Source organism: Chrysochloris asiatica, unplaced genomic scaffold (genome assembly GCF_000296735.1).
Source record: "Chrysochloris asiatica unplaced genomic scaffold, ChrAsi1.0 scaffold00065, whole genome shotgun sequence".
Classification (NCBI taxonomy): Eukaryota; Metazoa; Chordata; class Mammalia; order Afrosoricida; family Chrysochloridae; genus Chrysochloris; species Chrysochloris asiatica.
In genome coordinates, this window is record NW_006408583.1 from 7470939 (window position 1) to 7489574 (window position 18636).

Here is an 18636-nt window from a genome sequence, read left to right on the forward strand (position 1 = left end):
TGGATTTTCAAAGGCTCCAGTGTATTAATTTAATATATATACCTGAATATTAAGATGAAAGCAATTTTGAATTAACTGCCAGTGGCCTCATTTGTTACACTCAGCCCTAGAGGGCCTCGAACCTCTGACTAGTCTTACACGGTCTGCAACAATTAGGTATATTACGTTTTATTATCCTGTGAGTACTTCAGGAGCATATCTGGGTAATATCTGAGGACATTTGCACATTTGTCAGATTTCACCTTGCCTGTAAGGAGAAGAAACTTAATGTCTTAAAAGGTTCTGACAAAATAACCTGATCCCATGAGTACATTACCCTGTGTTTAAAGAAACCTAGTAAGTGACTTGGAAGAAAAGGCCTACTTTATATAAGCATAAATACTTTCTATAAGCGTAAATGGAAGGGGTACCATAGCTGTTATACTTGCCTCAGCCACGTGCTTTGTATAGGGTCTGATACGGAACACATTAGGTTCAAAGCTATTTTTTCCTCATAGGATCTGAGTTTTCATGTGTTATCTTGGGCAAGTCATTAGTGTCTGAAATGTCTTTTGAAAGCCGTTTTCTGTACCTAAGATATGCTTGGAGTTCTGGTGTATCCTACAGTGCGGCACTGTAGGATCACCATTGTACTGCCAACTTTTAAGGTCAGTGATTGAAACCCACCAACCGCTCCTTGGAAACCCTATATAGGGTTGTTACGTGTCTCACTCAACTCCACAGCTCTTAACAAGATAATGCCTAGAGGACATAGTTCATGTATCCCCTCTCCCAAGCAGGAAGCAGAACTCAGCTAGCTCAGTTAGCTTGGGAGCCTGGACCACTATTTCTCTAATCTGCGTCTCCCTTATCTCCCTTGGAGCAACTCAGAACTCACGCTGGTTTACTTTCTCAGTGCCAGTCTTTAGTTATAGTAAAATCTTCATGTAGTGTTGGAAGGGAACTGTACCCCGTCAAGTATACGTAAGTATGATTGTGTTGTTGCATAGGCACCAGGGAAAGAATCCTTTGTGTACATCTGCATCTTCTCCTTGACACTTGAGCAAAATGGGAAAACCAAGCAGCCATGTCCCTAGGCTCCTTTTGGGTTTCCTGGAGTGGAGCTTGGGTTGGATAGTGGTTTGGAAATCCTGTGTGCATGGAAGGTGTATGGAAGCACATCCAGTAGGATGAAGAACTATCATCTCTGCTGAAGGGATGGCCTTTAAGGGTGTCACTGCTAAGGCCTGGGCATGCGTGGTACCTGTGTTTGAGAGCACACAGTGCACAAGCTGCTCCAATACAGTCATGTCGACATAGAAATGCCATTCTTCTCTAGAGCAGTCCCTCTGTGTCACTCTAGGTTCAATGGGAAAACAACATCAAATACAAAACTTGATGGCATTTTATACCCTTTTGCCTCATTTGTTTGTCTTTAATATGTATTAATTAGTGCCCAAGCTTTTCTCCTCACCACATCATCTGCCTCCTTTGTACTTGTAGGTTGTTGCTAGTGCCCGAGGTGCTGTGACTGGGGCCAGAGATGCTGTGACGACGGCTGTGACTGGGGCCAAGGATTCTGTGGCCAACACAATCACCGGGGTGGTGGACAAGACCAAGGGAGCAGTGGCTGGCAGTGTGGAGAGGACCAAGTCTGTGGTCAATGGCAGCATTAACACAGTCTTGGAAAGTCGGGTGATGCAGATGGTAAACAGTAGAGTCGACAGTGCACTCACCAAATCAGAGCTACTGGTAGACCAATATCTCCCTCTCACCCAGGAAGAACTAGGTAATTAGATTTCTGTCTTAAAAGGATTTTTTTTATATCTTAAAATAATTAGAGATATAGTTTCTATACCATACATTTTGCCTGCTTTCAGTCAAAATGGACAATTAAACACTCATCACCAGTTTAGTTTTAGAACATTTCTATCACCCCAAAAAATCCCTGTGTCAATTCCAGTTCCCACCCCCAGCCAACTACTTACCTACTTTCTGTCTCTATAGATATGCCTGCCTTTTTAGGGGAAAAAAAATATTATGGTAATATATGCATTTTGACTCCTACTAGTATGGCACTGTAGGATTAACACTGGACTGCAAACCACAAAGTCATCAATTCAAACCCACCAGCTGCTCCTTGGAAACCCTATACAGGGTCGCTATGAGTCTTAACCGACTCGATGGCATGTACTAACAACATAGGAATCTATAAATTTATGTATATATATATATATATATATAAAGCCAAGCTTGTTGCAGTTCAGGCAATTTTGACTCATAGTGACGTGTAATAGGACAGAGGAGGAACTGCCCACAGGGCTTTTGTAATCTCCATGGAAGCAGACTGCCACGTCTTTCTTCTAAGGACTGGGCATAGTTCATGTATCTGAACTATGGTTGAACCACCAACCTCTCATCAGCCAAGCACTAAACCACTGCACCACCAAGACTCTATACACATACACACAAGGGGGCTGCAAAAATTCATGGAAAAATACTATTAAGAGATAATGGAACTTTTTGAAGCCCCCTCATATATACACACCATAAATTTTGCCATTTTCAAGTTATAATTCTGGGTCAACAATAATTGCATTCCCAAGGTTGCACAAGTCTCATCACCATCTATTTCTAAAGCTCTCTCATGGCCGTGACTAGAAACTCTGTGCTAAAGTTCAATTTGCATTTGTACAGCAATCTTGTTTCATGTTGAGGAAGTTTAGCCTAGAAAAACTAGTCTCTGTCGATGGGTTGATTGTCCTAATTTAATGGGCTGCTTTAGAAAATCCTAATTAAGCATTCAGTGACTACTATGTTCCGGGTAAGGTCCCTTGGTGGCATATGTGATTTGTACTCATCCACTAGCTTAAAGTGTGGCAGTTTGCACCCATTCAGCAAGGTCCCATAAGAAAAGGATTGGTAATCTACTTCTGTAAAGATTAAAGCCAAGAAACCCCTCTGAAGCAGTTCTGCTCTAACACATGAATTGAAATCAACTGAGCAGTTTGGTTTAGTTTATATGCTGTACACTGTGTCTAAGCTCGTTCTAGTGAGAAGAGACATGAAATGTTCAGGTGGACAAGCTCAGCAGAAGGAATGAACAGTCTTAGGAAAATGAATGCCTAATGGGGTAGATGTGATGGTAGAATTGACAAGGTCAAGACCTGGCTTAGAATCCAGGCCTTCTTACATGTACTTGAGGCCCTTTAATATTTTTTTTTGGGTCCTTTCTAACTGCAGAAGAAGAAGTGAAAAAGATTGAAGGATTTGAAGTGGTTCAGAAGCCAAGTTACTATGTTAGACTAGGGTCTCTGTCTACCAAGCTGCGTTCACGTGCCTACGAGCAGACTCTCAGCCGGGTGAAAGATGCTAAGCAAAAAAGCCAAGACACCATTTCTCAGCTTCATTCCACTGTTACTCTGGTGAGTAAAGCTTCATTTTAAGATCATCTGAAGTGAGTTCATTCCATCTCAGGGATGAGTTGAAAGGTAATCATGAAATCCGGGAGTTTTAAATGTTCTACAAACAAAAGCAACCCAATACAAAAATGGGCAAAGGGTGTGAAATCAACACACAGAAAAGAAAGGGTGAATAGCTTAAACATATGAAATGATGTTGACCTTAGTCTTTTTTTTTTAATGTTTTATTGTGAATAATGTGATAGTTTACATGGGATAACATTAGCTTTACATTCATCCTATCGTAATCTTATTCTTAAGTAAAATGAGTATAGGTATTTGTCTTGCCCTATCCCATTGGCAAAGTTTGATGCTGTTGGCAAGGGTGAATTTAAAGGGGCACACTGATATACTTCTAGAGAATTCAAGGGACAGATTCAAGGGATTGACTGGCATTATCTAGGAAAATTACAAAAAGACCTATATTGTGAGCAGTTTCACTTTCAGGATTATTTGTTTTGATTTCCAAAAGACTATAAACAATGCATGCATGCCAACTAATTGAGGGCAAGCTAAATTGTGTGGGGTGACAGAGAGCCAAGTTATGGAACAATACGTACTGCACTGCCATACAGACCATTCCATAACTTGGTTCCTTTCTAGAAAGGGAAGTAGGGGACTGGCACATGGAAGAGGGAGGTTGAACTCCTTACTCTTTTGTACTATTTGCATTCTCTGTGGCAAGCTGGAGGGAAATTTGGGGACCCTAGTATAACAGTTGGCATACTGGTGTGGTGCTGTGGGTTAATGCATCAGACTGCAAAACTGTTTGAACTGCAAGATCAGTGGTTCAGGCTCACCAGCTGCTCCTCAGAAACTGTATCAGGTTGCTATGGGTCAGAATCAACTTGACGGCACTTAACAACAACAACAGTTATATGGAGGCTGTCAATAGTAAATAGTAATAGCTAATTGCAGGGTCTGTGGTTCAAACCCTCTAGTGGCTCTTAGGAAACCCTATACAGGCTTGCTTTGCTATGGGTCAGAACTGACTCGATGGCATTTAACAACTACTTGGATGGCTGACTTACTTGTGGTGGTGGTGGTGGTGGTTGTGTGCCACCGAGTCAGTTCCAACTCATAGGAGCCCTGTATAGGGTTTACAAAGCTGTAAATGTTTTTGTTTTGTTTTGTTTTTCATTTTTATTATGACCTGAGTGAGAGTTTACATGGGAGAACTTTGGCTTTATACCATCATTTCATGGCAATGATTGTAATCTCTGTTCATCATCGTTCAACAGTATTTGCTTTCATTCCCTTGGGGTTTTATTTTTTTTGGAAGGGGGGGTTGCATACACAAAACCACTCAGGAATATATAATAATTTAAACAACCAAAGGGCACATTCTGCAAGCCTACCTCCTGGCCGCCAGCACCCAGTCTCTGTTTCCATGAGTCCAGAGTCCTTAGCTGCTCCCTCTCTCCATGCCCTTTTGTCTGCCTCCATCTGTGGTGTCGCTGCTTCTCTTGAGAGGGCCCCACATTCCACTTGTGCTCTTCTCCCCTGATGTTAGGGTTTTCAAGGAGCAGCTGGTAAGCTTGAACTGTCAACCTTGCAGTTCAAATCGACTATGCAGTCCAGTGCATTAACGTGCAGCGCCACACCAGGACTCCAGAAGAGAGAGTTCTCCTTAAACACTTACTGAAAGCCTCTAGACTTGTGTCATATGATTTATATCATATACCTGAGCATAGGTTAATGCAAATGTCCAACCAGTCTGTTCCTTTGTCTTCTTTCTTTGTGTACTAGATTGAATTTGCCAGGAAGAACATGCATGGTGCCAACCAGAAATTCCAGGATGCTCAGGACAAGCTGTACCTCTCATGGGTGGAGTGGAAGAGAAGCATCGGCCATGATGATACAGATGAATCTCATTGTGCTGAGGTACCAGAGCTGCAGGAGTTCCTTAGTGTGTTTCCGTAATATGGGGATGGGGGACATCATTTGGTTTGGCCCTGCCAAGACAACCGCAATTTCAGCCATCACGTTGTTAAGTACCATGGAGTCAGTTCTGACTCATTGTGACCCTGTACAGGGCTTCTGAGTCTATAAATCTTTAAGGGAGCAGAAAGCCTCATCTTTCTCTTGTGGAACGGCTGGTAGTTTCGAAAAACTGACTGTGAGATTAGCAGGCCAATTTGTAACCACTACACTACCAGAGTTCCTTGGCCATCACGTTAGGGGTGAGTTAATTAAATGTGTAACCAACTATAGCAGGTTTATTTTAAGTTGATCATTTTGTATGGCCTGCAAATGGTGTTACTCAAGCATGGCAGCAATAGTGAGGTTGGTCCAGGATCAGGCAGTGTTTCATTCTTCTGTGCATAAGGTCATTATGAGTCGGCACCGACTCGATGGTACCTAACAACCCCTGCCTTAATGCCTCTTGTCTTAGTTATCCAGTGCTGCTCTAACAGGAATACCACAAGTGGGTGGCTAGAACAAACAGAAATGTATTTTCGCAGTTTAGGATACCAGAAGTCCACAGTGCTCTAAAGGAAGACACTATCGGCTATGGGAAAGGTCCTGGTCTTCTTTCAGCACTTGTAGGCCATGCATTCTTGGAGATCTCCATGTGTCTTGACATCAGTCTTCCCCCAGAGAGTTAGCTTCCTAGAAGAGATGAGTGTAAACTGAGTCCTAAACAAAAAATCAAGCCCCTTGCCATTGAGTTGATTCTGACCCATGGTGAACCCCATGTGTTACAGAGTAGAACTGCTCACAGGATTTCTTGGCGATCATCTTTTTGGCTGCAGATCAGAGCTGAGGTTTACTGAGCAAATTAGATGAAAAGGCAGTAAATGAGGTTAATGTTCCAGAAGGAGGCCTTGGCTGGTGCATACAGTTAAGTACTTAGCTACTACCTAAAAGGTTGGAGGTTCAAACCCACCCAGAGGTGCTTAAAAGTCTGGCTTGGTGAATTGTTTTTGAAAGCTCACCATCTTGAAAACCATATAGGGCAATTCTACTTTGCACACCAGGGGTTACCATGAGTTGGAATTGACTGGGCTAGCAACTAACAGCAATGTTGTAGACAGTGGAGATAGCGTGTTGGAGTGCTAGAACATGGTTCTTTGGAACGGGAAAACTCGTGCCTTTGTGTTTAAAGTAAATATTAACATAATTCATTATCTTATGTCAGGAGGGGATATCTAAATCACCTTGCTACCGTAGAGCATATTTTCCTCCGTCCAGTAGCTCCCTGCCTAATAGGTTTTTTAAACTTAAATTGATGAAAATGGGAGATTTAGGCACTTGTTTAAATCCCCACCCCAGTTGTTAACTGGAAAAAGTTACTGAAACTCCAAGCCCATGTTCGTATCTTTAACACATGAATAAAACTGTCATGAGGATTTTTTAAAAGCAAAGACACATAATCAGTTTACTGTAATTATGACTAATTCGGACACGGCAGCACCATTGGGTCCCTGCTAATTCTTGAACTTGTCTCATTTTTAGCACATCGAGTCACGTACTCTTGCTATCGCCCGCAACCTGACCCAGCAGCTCCAGACCACCTGTCACACCCTCCTGTCCAACATCCAAGGGTTACCTCAGAACGTTCAAGATCAAGCCAACCACTTGGGGGTCATGGCAGGTGACATCTATTCAGTGTTCCGCACTGCTACCTCCTTTAAAGAAATGTCTGATGGTCTTCTCACTTCTAGCAAGGGGCAGCTGCAGAAAATGAAGACGTCTTTAGATGATGTCATGGATTATTTTGTTAACAACACGCCACTCAACTGGCTGGTAGGTCCCTTTTATCCTCAGAGTGCTCAGACCCAACACACAGGGCCAGGCCAGACGAGCCAGGAGGCCCAGGAACCTGACTGCGAAACACATTAAACTTGTCACTGCCATCAGTATATGGTACAATACCAATACAGGTAGCACCTTTGGTGTTGAAATGAATATACTAGGCAAATTTGAACTGGGGATGCAGGTAGTTAGAAAAAGAGTCCTCAGTTATAGTAACTTCCAGCCTAAGGGAAGTTTCTGGCATTAGAAGACCTGTTTATCCAGCTGGTAAGAAGAGAATGAGAGATTTGTCAGAACCAAGCCAGAATTCAGAAAAAGTTTAAGCGCATTAATGATCTCATTCTGTAGCCATTATGTTGCCATAGCTACTGTATGTTTATACTGAATAAAAACACCTTCCTGTGGACTGTGATATGAGTTGATGTCTGCTCTGGTTTTGTCTGAGCAGGCCTCATCACTAGTTTGTCTCATGATGCATGCTTGTATGACTTGGCTTTGATTTTTTTTATTTCTCTTAAAGGAATTTCACCTTTGAATTAATAAAATTCACTGACTAGATCATTTTAAGCTGTTCGTTCCATGTGCTTTGTGTGCTGTTTTCATAGAGCTGCTTGTCCTGCATGGTAGGTAGGCTTATTGAATTGTTGTTGTTATGTGCCGTGGAGTCGGTTCCCACTCTTAGTGACCATGCACAGGGTTTCCGAGGCTATAAATCTTTACGGGAGCAGAACGCCTCACCATTCTTCTGCAGAACAGCTGGTAGTTGCAAACTGCTGACCTTGAGGTTAGCAGCCCGATTCGTAACCACTACGCTACCAGAGCTCCTTGAGGTTATTCAATATACATGCACAAATTCCATTTGTCCACTGGTCAATTTGGCTGAATGATAATCTTGGAAGACTATTGTTAAAAATGGAAAGTTTGGTAACAGGCCTTAAGTTAAAAGCTAATATGTTAATTAGAATTTTACTAGCTGATGATTGTTCCCTTTACTTGTCAACTAACTTGGACCCAAGAGTGGAATATTCTTAATTTAGCAGAAGGATCTACTCAGCTGATAGCCTTACTGAAACGGAATCAAAGAGAGAAGGAAGTGACTGTTTTCATCCATTTCACAGCATGGCACTTGGCATTTCTCACCAAGGGACGAGCCCTAGAATAAGATCCTTCAGTGTCCAGTTTCAGCTGAATTTAACTCTGTATTGTCATTTCAGAAGAAAGTCACTCTCTGCAATGGTTGGTGAGGGGCATTTAGGAGACTATGGACAAATAATTAGACATCCCAGGACTTTGGGACCCCTACAGAAAGAATTTGTGTCCTTTCTTCCTATGTTAGGTTCTGGTCCAGGCTTCTGGCCCCTTCAGTGTTGGTGTATTCTTTAGGAAATATGATGTTGTTAGGTGCCATCAAGTCGGTTCAACAGAACAAAACACTGCCTAGTTCTGAGCCAACCTCACAGTCGTTGCTACACTTGAGCCCATTGCTGCTGCCACTGTGTCAATCCATCTCCTTGGAGTCTCCCTCTTTTTCACTGACCCCCCCACTTTACCAAGCATGATGTCCTTCCTTCTCCAGGGATTGGTCCCTCCTGATAATATTTCTGAAGTATGAGAGTTGAAATACTGCCATTCTGGGTGTGCTTCATCCTGCACAGATTTGTTTGTTCTTCTGGTAGTTCATGGTACTTTCCATATTCACCAACAGTAACTCACCATAACTCAGATGCATCTGTGCTTCTACAGTCTTCCATGAGTGTGATGGTGGAGCCACGCAAAATGAAGTCTTTGACTACTAAAATCTTTTCTCGTTTATCATGATATTATTTATTGGTCCAGTGGAAATAAAATGAACCTCCTTAAATCGGAGCTGCAGAATGTCAAACTATTTACAAAAAAAGCAAATTTTAAGAAAGGTGAGCCAGGGGTGTCCTTCAGTGGAAGTAAAATCTAAGTCCAATTTGTCTCTTTATGCTTTGGCTCATCTCCTGTCTCCCACGAAAATCAAGCAGCATGTAATCTTCCGTGCACCTCTGGTGTGAACGAGCCCATCAAAGCTTTTCACAAGTTATAGAACTAAACTTTTACCCTCGAGGTAATTTCAGGAATCAGTCAGCAGGTGAGTTGAGATGGAGGGCAGGGAATCACAGATCCTTCGTGGAGAGCGAAGAGACTTCTGGTTGTTAGTCCAAATCTGACATCCTCTTTTTGCCTCAAAACTCTTAAGACCGTTATGTGTGGTTGTGTTAATTAGTTGGAAACATGCTATTGCTATACACATGCTTCCTTACCCTAACATATGCCCTTTTGTGTCCCTGTTAACGAGCTTAGATAATCCACTGAATTCTTGTGAAAAGGATACAGATGTCAAAGGTATTCATGAGCAAGGACAAAATACAATGCAGATCACTTCTGACTTGCAGACAAGCAGCACCACCAGCCCTTGCTTGTTGCCATAAGCTGTGTACATTGGTTTTGTGTGTCTTTGTGTCTCAAGTTTGTGCCTACATTCACCTGTCAATAATGACTCAACATTTGTATTGTCCTTGTATCTTGAAGTTTTACTTTTGCATAACTCAGTAGGAAGACAATTCTGTTGAGGGTGATAGCTGACTAAACCTAGTGCAGGATGTAACCATGGCAGACTCACACTTGGTTGAATGAAGCCTGCCACGGTGCTCTCAGCAGGGATAAAGTTGCATGGTTTTCAGTGGGCCTTCCCCTGTCTGTTCTGCCATTGCCAATGGTTATCAGCTGGGGAGAGTGATCCTCAGCTCTTTTCTGAGAGTTCAAGTGTTTTTTGTCCTTTACATATACTGATGATATAGACTTCCTGGTTAGCCCTGGACGCAAAATCAAAGGGGTACTGTGAAATAGCCAGTAACTTCAGAGTCTTAGATTTTCTACCTGTAAAATAAGATTCATGAAGATAAACAGGCGGAAATGAAGGGGCTGAGGAAGAAGGTGTCTAATTTGCACAGAGGCAGTTTTTGAACAAGCTGTGGTCTTATAGGTTGCAGCCTGCCCCTCAGGGCCAAGTGGAGAGACCTGAGGCAGGGAAGTGACGCCTGGGAGAGCAGGTGTGGGGGGGGGGGCCCTGTCATCAGTGCTCTTGTGACCCAGCTGAGCCTAGATTGTAGCCTTGCTCCTCAGCTGCGGGGGTGAGACCCATCTCACTAGAAGCGAGTTTCAATGTAGAGTACACTTTCCAGGTTCTTTGGTTTGTTACTAATTTCATGAAATTGCTATTTGAGTGAGCCATGTAAAAGATGTTAGAGACATACCTACACTTGAGGTAAACATTGAAAAATCTACTTGGTGTATTCACTGGTTTGCTAAGTGCCATCGACTCAGTTCCAACTCATAGCGACCCTGTATAGGGTTTGTGAGGAGCAGCTGGTGGGTTTGAACTGCCAACCTGTGGGCCACACCAGGAGTCCTGGGTAGTCAATGTGAATATGTAGATATTTGTATGTACAATAGATATTACAAAATGGCTCAATTTAATATTTGAGTTTCTAATAATACAAGGCCTAAACTCTTCCCTAAGGGAAATGTAAAATGTTCTCAAAAAACTGCTAACAGTTTTAGAGGAAGGCTGTCAAATATTTGCTTAATATTTTGGTATAGAACATCGTCCCTTACTCTTTATGGCCCTGGGCTGCTGGCTGCGAACCTCAAGGTCAGCGTTTCGAAACTACCAGCTGTTCTATGGGAGAAAGATGAGGCTTTCTGCTCCCATAAAGATTTACAGCCTCGGAAACCCTATACGTGGTCGCTATGAGTAGGAACCAACTCCACGGCACATAACAACAACAACCTTTATTACAAAAATTCACTTGCAAATAGGGACTTCAACATAAGGCAGTATAGGAATGGCAGGACAAGGATTTGGGTTTTAAGTTAAAAGAATGCTGACTTAGATGATATTTCCTGTTGGGGAGAATGTAATGTATAATGATGTCCAGAAGTTAAGAAGATGAAGAAGGAAGTAGATTAGTGTTAATGGACATTTTATAAAAGTAATGAATAGATTAAATGGAATTTTATGTACATATCATTAAGAAAAAAGTGTTTGCTTTGAAATGATAACATTATTAAGAATAGTATGAATCAAGCATTTTTTTTTTCCTTTTGGCACTGTAGGATAAACACTGAACTGTTAATCACAAGGTGGGCAGTTCAAACCTACCAGCCACTCTTGAGAAACCCTATACAGGGTCACTATGAGTGGAACTGATTTGAAGGCATTTAACAATAACAACATACTCCACCTGCTAGAACATAGGAAAATTCAGCTAATGAGCGAATGAATACATCTACCAGACCCACTTCCTTGTGGAAAATGGCTCAAGTGAACTCTCTTATAGGATAAGCTCATATTGTGTTTCAGAGAGACTTTCCCGGTCCCCTCTGACCAGTCCAGTGATGATCAGCTGGGGAGACGGGTCCAGTGGAGTTTCCTGAGTCCTACTCTTTCAGAGGCTGGTTAGTGTAGAGGTGGGACCATGCATCAGCAGCTTAAGAAAAGCATGTACCTGTGGCACTGTGGGATAAAGCACCGAACTACAAGGTCAATTTGAACCACAGGGTTGGTGGTTCAAATCTACTAGCTGCTCCTTGGAAACCCTATACAGAATTTCTATGAGTCAGAATCAACTTGACAGCACTTAACAACAACAATAACAACTGATTTAAGAAGTACAGGACATGGAAGACAAATTATTTTAACTGGAACCAAAAATAGGACTAGGATTTTAAAAAAATATGTATTTTTTGAGGATGAGAATAGTTACACAACTTGAAGAATCTAATTGTTGTTGTAAAGTACTGTCAAGTCAGTTCCGACTCATAGCAACCCTGTATAGGGTTTCCAAGGAGTATCTGAGGAATTTGAACGGTCAACCTTGCAGTTCAAACCAACCTTGCAGTCTAGTGCATTACCCTACAGCGCCTTCCCAGGACTCCAGAGCCTCTAATTAGTGTCACGGAATCGTAGGAGTAAAAGTTGTTGAATTGGTGTACTCTGTTCTACTGTGTACACTCGTATTTCCAACAACAGAATAAATTATTTAAAAAAATTTTTTTATAAGAGGTAGGATTACCTATAGCCCTTTGTCAACAAACAAGACTTTTTTTTTTTTTTTTCAAGACTCTTAATGTGGGCTCCATGCAGTGTCTTTAAAAAATCCTTTCTGCAGAACCTGCTCAAATGAATCAAATACACAGGGGTTAACACTGAGTGTTATGCAAAAGATACCAGCAGGCCCTTGAATCTGTTGGGATCAGTCCTCATTTACCCTTTGGATTGAGAGTTCTAGTTCCTTGGACTCTTGCTAACCAAGGACAAAGCATAGGTGTAAAAGAGGCGTGCCCACCGTATTACTTAGGCGGAGGCTGAGTATCCCGCCTACTCAGCTGTGCCAAATTGTTCAGGTAAAAGGTAAAGAGAGAAAAAAGCAGAACCAAGACACTCCTGAGCCCTCTAACTTGCAAACACATAAGCAAGCTGCATTAAACAATCGACCATAAATGATGAGACGTTTCTGTCAAAATCGAACCCCACCAGGGTTAGTCTTACATATCAGGTGTTGTAACGCTTACCTTCATGCATGATTCTCTTATCAACTAACATTAGATTTCAACTAATATTAGATTTGGTATTATTGTCGTCGAGTTGGTTCTGACTCAGCGACCCTGTATGGGGTTCCCAAGAAGCAGCTGGTGGATTTGAACTGATGACCTGGTTGTTCGCAGTCCAGTTCTGATCCTACAGTGTGACACCAGGAGTCCTAATGTTAGAATTACTCTTATACAAAGCAACCAAATGTTTAATTTTTCTCTTTTCACTTTATTAGTTCTTCAATGCCTAGACTCTGTTTCAAAATATATGTCTTCCTGATCTTCTGTAACATCTGTAGAACCTGTGTGCGTACTCACCTATACCAGTACCCTAAACCCCCACAGCTGGTGTTTCTATTCCTCTCATCCCACCCATCCTGGGCCCTGGACTCCCACTAGCATACCTTTATGCAATGTAGGCAAAGGTACCCACTCCTCAACTTTGTACTTTGGTGTCCTGGTGTGGCACTGTCGGATAAGCCCTGGAATATGCTAAGCGCGAGGTCTGCGGTTTCAAACCAGCAGTTGCTCTTCGTGAGAAGGTGAGACTTTCTGCTCCCGTAAAGATTTGTTAGGAGCTCTGGTAGCGTAGTTGTTACGAATCAGGCTGCTAATCTCATAGTCAGCAGTTTGAAACTACAAGCTGTTCTGCAGGAGAAAGATGAGGCTTTCTGCTCCCATAAAGTTTTATAGCCTCAGAAACCCTGTACAGGGTCACTATGAGTTGGAACCGACTCCACGGCACATAACAACAACAAAAATTTGTTAAGTGCCCTCAAGTTGGTTCCAACTCATAGCGACCCTGTATAGGATTTCTGAGAAGCAGCTGGTGGGTTGAACTGCCGACCTTGTGGTTTACAATCCAGTGCTAATCCTACAGGGCCATACCGGGAGATTTTCAGGCTTGGGAATTCTATACAGGGTCACTGTACTTGAAAACCAATTTGAAGGCACCTAATAAAAACAAGAAACCATTTTTTTGATAATGAAACCAGAGTAACTTTTCTCCTAAAATTCTGTTGTTCCAAAAAGTGTGGCACTACAAGCTCCTGTAAATAACCATAATTTAGGTCAACAGTTATATGGTTTCTAGAAGATTTTGGAGGTTCAGTGAGGAATACTAAGGGACCCAAAGTACTAAAAGCTACCATTTACTGAGCTACCTTAATCCCTCACCTTTAGAGTCCTAGTGTGGCACTGTAGGATGAGCACTGGATCACAAAGTCGATTTGAACCACAAGGTGGCTCTTCAAATCCAGCAGCCATTCCTTGAAAACCTTAGATAGGGTCACTATCAGTCAGAATGGACTCAACAGCACTTAACAACATAACCCAATTAGGACTTTTCTCACCTTAGAGAAATTGTGGAGTCCTGGTATGGCACTTTGGAGGTTCTGTGAGGAATATTAAGGAACCCAAAGTAATAAAAGCAACTGTTTGTTGAGCTACCTTAATCCCTCATCTATGGAGTCCTGGTATGGCACTGTGGGTTAATGTGCTGGACTGCAAGGTTGGTTTGAACCGCTAAGTCGGTGGTTCAAGCTCACCAGCCACTCCTTGGAAACCCTATACAGGGTCACTATGAGTCAGAACCAACTCAACGGCACTCAACAACAACAACGACAAGAGAACTTGTAGCTAAGCACTGGACTGCTAACTGATAAGCCAGTGGTTCAAACCCACCAGCTGCTCCTTGGAAGCCCTCTCCATGGTGGCTATAAATTGGGAATGACAGCACTTAACAACAACAAGAAATGAGGAAACTGAGGTTGAAAAGGTTGATCCATGCAGGGCGCGAAGATAGTATGATACCTTACTGATGTCAAAGCTGATCTTTTTGCCATTTTAGTCCTCTAAACCTCTGATAGGACAAAAGTGCAGCTTACTTTCCAGTTTGGGGCCCAGAAAATCCCTCCGCTTATATGATCTCGTGTCATAGCTTCCTGTTCTGTTTACATTTATTAAAAATAATGTTTAGGATATAAAAATATACATTTACTAGAAATAGCAAGGTAAGTCTTTGAACACAAAACCCCTAAAATTACAGTATCAAATGGTTCCCTGAACCTATGTGTGTAAGCATTGCTGGCTTTTGTGGATGTCAGCTTGGATATAATCTTTACAAAGTGAATGTTCGTGAAGAGCTGGGCTGCAGTTTGATCTCCCCAAATGGAAAACCCCAGGAAGAAACAGTGAATTCTTGTACCTCCGACTGCGTAGTCCTCTAAACACTTCACTCCTCACCCACTGCTATCAGTCAAGCTGACTCCAACTTAGAGTGACTCTGTAAGACAGAGAAAAACTGCCCCATAGAACTGGTAAGACTAAATCTGTATGCAAGCAGACAGCTTCATTTTTCTCCCACAGAGTGGTGGGTTTGAACCGCTGACCTTGCAATTAGTAGCCCAATGCTTAGGCCACTGAACCACCATAAGGGTCAGGTAGAGAGTCCAATGAACAAAGCAAAATTCTTCTTGTCTGAGTTTTAAGGGATTTGTTTCTTAGGATTTTTTTTTTTTTTTTCTTTGCTAGGCAATCAGCTAAGGAGCTCTGGTAGCGTAGTGGTTACGAATCGGGCTGCGAACCTTAAGGTCAGCGGTTCGAAACTACCAGCTGCTCCGCGGGAGAAAGATGAGGCTTTCTACTCCTGTAAAGATTTACACCCTCGGAAACCCTGTACAGGGTCGCTATGGGTCGGAACCGACTCGACGGCACTTAACAACAACAACAACAGGCAATCAGCTATTCTTTTCTATGCAATTGAGATTTCTGTCTTCTACCTGATGTTGGCAAAGAGCTGTCAGTTAGCTTATACAAATATGTAGGACTCAATAGATCTTCTTATCCCTAAAGTCTTTTCTATGCAGTGACGAGCTGGGGCTTTGTGGTGACCATACCAACTGTTAAAAGACCTTTGGCTTCTTTAGTTCCTGGACAGCTCCTAAAGAGTTTCTAGTTTTGGAAGCCAGATTTAGGCAGGAGTGAAGTATTGTCTTTAAAAGAGTGAACAGATTGAGAGATGAATAACTATAAATGTTTCATATCTTGTAATTTTTTAAAGCCTTCATTTTATGGGCTCCACCAACAGTTTCCATTAAAAAAAAATGTTCACTTAGTGCTTTTATAATAGTGAATTACAGGAATAAGATACTTATTTTGGGGGACAGGAGGATCTTTTCAGAAAGTGCAGTTATGTGTCAAGCAAGGTTTACTCCCAGGCAGGAATTAATGGCTCACTTTACTCGTGTTTGCTTTAATAGCCAGAGTTCTTCTTTTACAGGTGTTTGATTTCACTACCATCGACTTAACTTCTGAAACTGATGAAATCCCGGATATTATAGCTTTGGAAGAGGAGGATGACCCAGATCATTCACACTGTAATGGCTCTGTCCTTTCACGGCAAAATGTTGAATAACTAACAGCAACAAAAATACTCCTTTTGGTTGAATATGCAGCTTGTGCTGCATTAAACTTGGTATTTGCCCAAGTGTTAATTACTGTGGCTTTGGAGAGTGTTAATCCGTTTTCAGCCACTTGGGTTTTTTTTTGTTTATTTGTTTGTTTTAAGTTTTTATTGTGAATTGAGTGATAGTTTACATGGGGGAACATCAGCCTTATACTCATCCTATCTTATTTTGTTTCATTGCAATGATTACAATCTACTGCATGTATCACCATTCAACAGCATTTGCTTCTATTCCCTCTGGGCCCCTTGGTTTTAACTACTTGATATTAACTTTGTAAGAGATACTAATTTTATGTCATGTATCATTTTATTTCATTCTTCAAAATTTAATCATTGAAATGCCAATAATAAAGATTGAGCTGTACAATCATGAATCAGAGTGATTTTTTACAAAAGAAATTGGTATAGGAAGAATTTGTTGTTTTCTGGCCTACCAGAATTCATTCCTGCTTCTCTTGATAGCAGAACACCTGTGTCTTTTGGGGGTCTTAGTAGGTCTGCCAGTTAAGACCTACTGCTTTTTTCTAACTAAGAGGTGAAATTGTGACCCAAAGCAGGTCCACCAGGAGGAAGGGTAGCATGGTGGGTGAAGAGTCAGATTCTAGGTTCAAATCTTGGCCTTGCCTCTTACTAGCTGTATGACCTTAGATAAGTTACATAATTCCTCTGTGCCTCACTTTCCATATCTGTAATATGGGAATAGTACTAGGTTTGTTATGAAGATGAAATAGATTAAACTGAGTCTGGCATGCAGAAGCATTAAATTGTGAAATATGAGGAGACTTTAAAGAGCTCATGTAAAAATTCCATTCTTTTCACCCAGTTTTGAAGCTCCCTCATAAGTAAGTACATTGTAGAAAAAATGACCAGCCCAGTAGCTATGAGCTTCCCTAGTGTCCAGTACTAGAATACTGTTCCCTCTAAAAGAAACCAGAACTTCTTGGGAAAATGGCTGGTTCCCAGTCTAAGGCAGGAAATGTACAAAATGAGCATTGAATATATGCCATCCCATATAGAAATTACCACTGGCTAAAATGGGACAAATTAAGCTTCAATAAGGATGATAATTGAACCCCTTCAAATGAGTTGAACCCCTTCAAATATGTTTAAATCCATGAGCTCATAGTGATATATGTAAATACTATTACATATTTAAGATCTAATTGGTCACTTTCAGGAGATGATAGCAAACCAGTTCATGATTTTGAAAACTAGTAAATGAAAAGAATTAAGAATTTATCTTGCCTTTCTCTATATTTTTACCATTGGGTAGTCAAAGAGTAAATGAGTTAAAACTTCTCCATAAAAATATTACTATTAATAAACAAAAAAGAAATGGCTCATTAGAATATCAACCTTTTACAATCCCCAATGAATGAATGGATGTAGGCATTGTGTCTGCCAAGAACACAGAGACATTAAGATCTTTCTGAAGAACAACACTATTTCTGGTCTTGCCAAGGTGATTACTGTACCTGAGTCTGACCAAGCTTCTGGATCCAGGTGGCAGTTTGAAGAAAATACAGAGGACAAAGTCAGTGGAACATGGTGAATTGCACCAGGAGGAGGCAGTCAGTAAAACTTAGATGGGGCAAAAATTCAGCAGCTCCAGTAGCTCTAGTTTTCCCATTGTAGTTGTTGCTAAGTACTTCTGAGTTGGTTCCAACTCACGACCTCACATAAAATTTCCAAAGAGGGACTGATGGGGTTGAACTGCCGATTTTGCAGTTATTAGTCCAAAGCTTTTTTTTAATAGCATCACATTAGGACTACTGTTCAATAGACAAATTTCATACACAAGTTTTCCTCCACTCAAAAAGGTGGAGGAAAACTTGTATATTAAATTACATGCATGATTAAAAAAAGAGGGTTAGAAAAAGGCAAGGAAACTAAGCAGATAATTATTCTTAGATGGGGTTAGCAAGTGTGATTTTCTGAGTAGGACATTAGAGTTAGACTTTGAAGAGAATGCCAGAGACGTTCTTAATTCAGTAACTACAGAGGAGCTCTGCTAGCATAGTGGTTACAGTTGGCTGCTAATCTCAGGGTCAGCAGTTCGAAACTACCAGCGTCTCTGTGGGAGGAAGATGAGGCTTTCTGCTCCCGCAAAGTTTTGCAGCCTATACAGAGTCGCTATGAGTTGAAACTGACTCCACAGCACATAAATAGCACAACCAGAGTCAATAAGTGGAGGCAAGTGCCCCCTGGTGGATAGTAAGACAACTACTATCCTTACAGAAAGAGTCTAGCTCTGCAGTGAAACCTTCCACCACGTCTGTCTGCTTTTAACACTGCAGTGGCTTGTTGCTGCTGTGATGCTGGAAGCTATGCCTGTTGTTGTTGTAGTTAAGT

General features: G+C 41.5%; 1 protein-coding gene across 1 annotated transcript in view; it reads left to right on the plus strand.

The window, feature by feature from the left end:
- The window catches only part of PLIN2 (perilipin 2), a 21901-nt gene extending 5668 nt beyond the window's left edge, over window positions 1–16233 (plus strand). The window contains exons 4-8 of the mRNA XM_006864472.1: window positions 1483–1768; window positions 3223–3404; window positions 5190–5324; window positions 6900–7190; window positions 16099–16233. Coding sequence (XP_006864534.1) covers window positions 1483–1768; window positions 3223–3404; window positions 5190–5324; window positions 6900–7190; window positions 16099–16233 — 1029 coding nt within the window. The remainder of the gene's footprint in view (window positions 1–1482; window positions 1769–3222; window positions 3405–5189; window positions 5325–6899; window positions 7191–16098) is intronic.
- The last annotated feature ends 2403 nt before the right edge of the window (window positions 16234–18636 follow it).